This window comes from Sinocyclocheilus anshuiensis, unplaced genomic scaffold (assembly GCF_001515605.1).
Source record: "Sinocyclocheilus anshuiensis isolate Anshui unplaced genomic scaffold, SAMN03320099.WGS_v1.1 scaffold1614, whole genome shotgun sequence".
Lineage (NCBI taxonomy): Eukaryota > Metazoa > Chordata > Actinopteri > Cypriniformes > Cyprinidae > Sinocyclocheilus > Sinocyclocheilus anshuiensis.
In genome coordinates this window covers 325995-330102 of record NW_015547777.1, presented here as the reverse complement: position 1 = coordinate 330102, position 4108 = coordinate 325995, and the positions used below count along the sequence as shown (strand labels likewise).

General features: G+C 37.5%; 1 protein-coding gene across 3 annotated transcripts in view; it reads left to right on the top strand.

Moving 5' to 3' along the window:
* Nucleotides 1–1392: 1392 nt before the first annotated feature.
* The window catches only part of spinb (spindlin b), a 4776-nt gene continuing 2060 nt past the window's right edge, over nt 1393–4108 (top strand). Inside the window, exons 1-3 of one of the 3 annotated variants that reach the window (XM_016507535.1) lie at nt 1393–1471; nt 2252–2339; nt 3553–3604. In XM_016507535.1, coding sequence (XP_016363021.1) covers nt 2285–2339; nt 3553–3604 — 107 coding nt within the window. In that variant the 5' untranslated portion in view covers nt 1393–1471; nt 2252–2284. The other 2 variants (XM_016507534.1, XM_016507536.1) reach the window with 2 other exon arrangements.

The following is a 4108-nucleotide window of genomic DNA, read 5'->3' as shown; positions in this document are numbered from 1 at the left end:
CATGTTTCTAGCATGATTAGCATGTCGCTAGGATAGATAGATAGATAGATAGATAGATAGATAGATAGATAGAAAGAAGGGAAGCTTAATGGAGTCTAATGAGTTTAAACAGTCTTGGCTCATCTGAACATTCCGTCAATGTAAGTCTATGGGATTTTTATGATTTTTAATCTACAGTTTTATGAAAACCATAAGTCAGATCAGTTGGAAGAGCTGGGCTGATTCTAGCTTGAAAGCTCTAGGAGTAGCATTCAGAAATTTAGTCTAAGAAGAAGAAGAATAACAAGCTTAAGTAGCAGATCAGTAGGTTGGCTTTCTCAAATCAACCTAATTATAACAAATCAAATGCATGCAACTATCCAGCAACAGATGAACTGGATTCACCTTGACGCCCTGAATGAGGCCGTTCATGAGTGCACTATATATATATACACCTGACAGTCTAGTGCACTATATATACAGCAGCACACAACATCAGCTGGGCAAATGACAGATGATAAAGAATGATGCAGGTGTGTTTCTAACACAATCACTGAGCAGATCAGACTCACATCATAAGAATAAACTCAGAGGAGGTTTAGTATTTAATTCAGGCGCATTATAAACGAAAGGTCAATGGTTAAATACACAAACCCTAAAAATCATGCATATGAACCACGTGACAGACAAAAGCACACAACACAGTCAGATCACAAGAATCGCGCAAAAACATTAAAACAAACACTAAAACACTCCGATTATCATCCGCAGATTATAATCAATAACAATAAAACCAGCGTTTCCTTCTGTGCGCGATGAGATGACATCACTCACTCTGATGTGCTTGATCAGCATAATGTTTTCCATCCGACTCTCACATTCTGCTCGAGGTCTCAATCATCTTTATCGGATTTAATTAACGAAGCTGTTTTTAATTCGAGCAGCTCTTCTCTTGCACTTTCTAACACGCACATTCCTGGACACCGACTTCCGGCTTCCGATACTGCGGGAGTCCACTTCAAAATAAAAGTCTTTTATTGACAAGTAAAGCGTAGATCTGAAAACAGCGTGCAAATATTCAGCCCTCGTTCTCGGTGTAATTGCATTTGGAGGCGGAAAGTGAGATAAAATGCATAACTTAAAAAAAACAACAAAAAAAAAAACATCGAAGTGTCATATTCGGATCATTTATGAGAACGATTCTCAAGCATTTGATTCTCATTAGCAGCAGTGTTGCCAGGTCCGCGGGCTGCTTTTACACTGTTTCCGCGGGTTGAAACGATACCAATAACGTGATATTTAGCCCCTGGAATGCGAATTTTACCAGGGTATAAATATCAATTTTGCCTAAAATGTGTATTTTGCTTGTGTTTTACCCCCCGGAACGCGTTTTGACAAGTTTTGAGTAGCATTTGGGCGGGTTTTGTTGTGAACACCTGGCAACCCTGAAACTTAGCAGAGATATTCCTGCAGGCGATCCAGAAACACAGATGTATGTATGCATTTAGGAACACAAATTCCTTCATTCTTATTTGATTTCAGGATCATTTACAGTTATGTAATGTGTAGAACACATGAAACGAGACATGAGGCTATTCAGATTTCAGTTGCTCGGTATGTTTTGAAGTTACGCTTGCATTTCGATACAAACGAACTGATCAGACTAATCGAAACTCGATTCGAGCACATGAAATACAACCGCTCTAAATAATGTATTAATTGAGAAAATGTCCCATTTCAAGCCCGAGTTCTGTTAAACCACGTGTGCTTGTTTGTATTGAATGAGGCGCGCTCGCGCTCTGGAGGCACACTTTTGCCGAATTAGTTTAAATGTTTATTTGTAGAAATCATGTGGTATTAAAAGGGAGTTGTGTGTGTGTGTGTGTGTGTATATATGTATGTATGTGTATGAGTGTGTGTGAGTGTGTGTGTGTATGTGTGTGTGTGTATGAGTGTGTGTTTGTGTGTATGAGTGTGTGCGTGTGTGTGTGTGTTTACATTGTGTTTTGCTGTAGTTAATTTCATTCCCAGTTTTCATGTTGATGTGATGTGCATTGATTCTAATGCACATCAGCAGGTTTAAGTTTTAATGTTGTACAGTTAAAGGACAATACAGCCTGGTTTTACCCCAAAGTACTTAAAAAAAAAAAAAACATGGTACAATCAGGCTTTTTGGACATTTTAAGTGCCTTTCTGTTAGTGCATGCTCAAAATGCTGTCTAGCTAGGGCACTCAGTAGATTTTGAGATGCAGCCAGTGTTTGTTCAAACAGGAGGATCATCAGAGGTTGATTTGGTTGGAGCAGATGCAGTGTCCGTACAGAAGCCGCATGAACCAGCATCGCTCCAGAGACACTGGAGGTGAGACCGTGACCTGTATGCAATATCAATTAAACCTGAACTAAATGCATTACCACTAGAGCCCGACCGAAATGGGTTTTTTTGGGGCCCGATACCGATATTAGGGAGTAAAGAGAAAAAAAAGGCCGATGTCGATATATCGGCAGATATTCTTTGTGTATATTATAGTACAGTACCAGTCAAAAGTTTGGACACTTTCCCATTCATGTGTCCACACATTTGACTGGTACTATATATAGAATACAGTATAGACATAAACAGATTATTTATACATAAACATTTTTTGCAATGATCTCTCAAATGTGGTGATCAAACACTTATAATGGTGACAGAGATATGTAAAGGGCATTTAACAATTTAACAATAAACTTTATTATCCTAAATGAGTCTGACATCAGTGCACTGAACAGTAAAGTTGAAGTTTATTCAAATTCAATTCAATTCCATTCAACTTTATTCCGTTAAAGTTTATTAAACTTCGAAACATTAATTCACGGATTTGCGCTACTGTCTTCACATAAATACTTTGAATGTAACGTGTACGTTCCCTTGGAACTGGAATCATGGCGGAATATCATGTGAAGTCCACTTTGCAGGGCACTTACGGTCGAATAAGCCAACGCTTGAATGCTGCCTGAACAAGTTTTTACTGAAGGGAAAGTGTTGACTGGTGTCACTATCTTGCGAACGCACTGGTGGATCTCCACCAAATTTGGGGGATCCCTTCAGCTCGAGGAGCCCTCTCGAACGCCACCCTCCGCGCGTCGGTAGCCCCCCGGGATCGCTTGATCGGTCGGCACCGGACCGGGGGTTGTCTCATTCGAAAGCGGGCCTCTAGACGTACACTCGATTCGCATTCGAGAGGGTTCCTCGAGCTGAAGGGATCCCCTGAGTTTGGTGCGGATTCGCTGCGCTGTTACGGAGATATGCCCGTTCAAAGTTTCAATGGTTTTCCATAGACTTAAGCTTTAAAGCGTTTCATCCAGGTCGCCAGTAGCAAACAATGGAGCGCGCTCTGCTGGACAAACTAAGTAATTACACCATTTCAAGCATTTTATCTGCGTTATATGTTCTGTAAAACAAATTTCATATCGGCGGCATATTCACCGAAACCGATATATCGGCAACAGGCTCATATCGGCCGATAATATCGGCAAACGATATATCGGTTGGGCTCTAATTACCACATCAACCAATTTTGTGTTTTGATCAGTTCGTGGTGTGTCGGGTGGCCGGTCCGTAATGAAGAAAAAGAGCTCTCACAAGTGAGTACCAGTGTTATTTTAGTATTGTTTGTTTTATTTATTTATTTTTAATTAGGTTTTATTTTTATACTATTTTCAAATGTTTGGTCGTTTTTATTATTTTTTATATTTAATAACAAAAAAATGTTATTTAAAAAATATATATCTTATAAAAAACAATACTATTTATTTATTTACATTTTATTTTATATATTATATTTTATATATTGCATATTTTTTCACATTTTTGGTAGTTTTTATATTTAATAAACATTTTTTTAATAAAAAATATCTTGTAAAAAACAATACTATTTATTTATTTATATTTTATAAATATATATTGTCTATTTTCACATTTTTTGTAGTTTTTATTACTTTTTATATTTAATAACAATTTTTTTTATTAAACAAATTAGATCACATACAGTGGGTACGGAAAGTATTCAGACCCCCTTAAATTTTTCACTCTTTGTTATATTGCAGCCATTTGCTAAAATCATTTAAGTTAATTTTTTTTCCTCATTA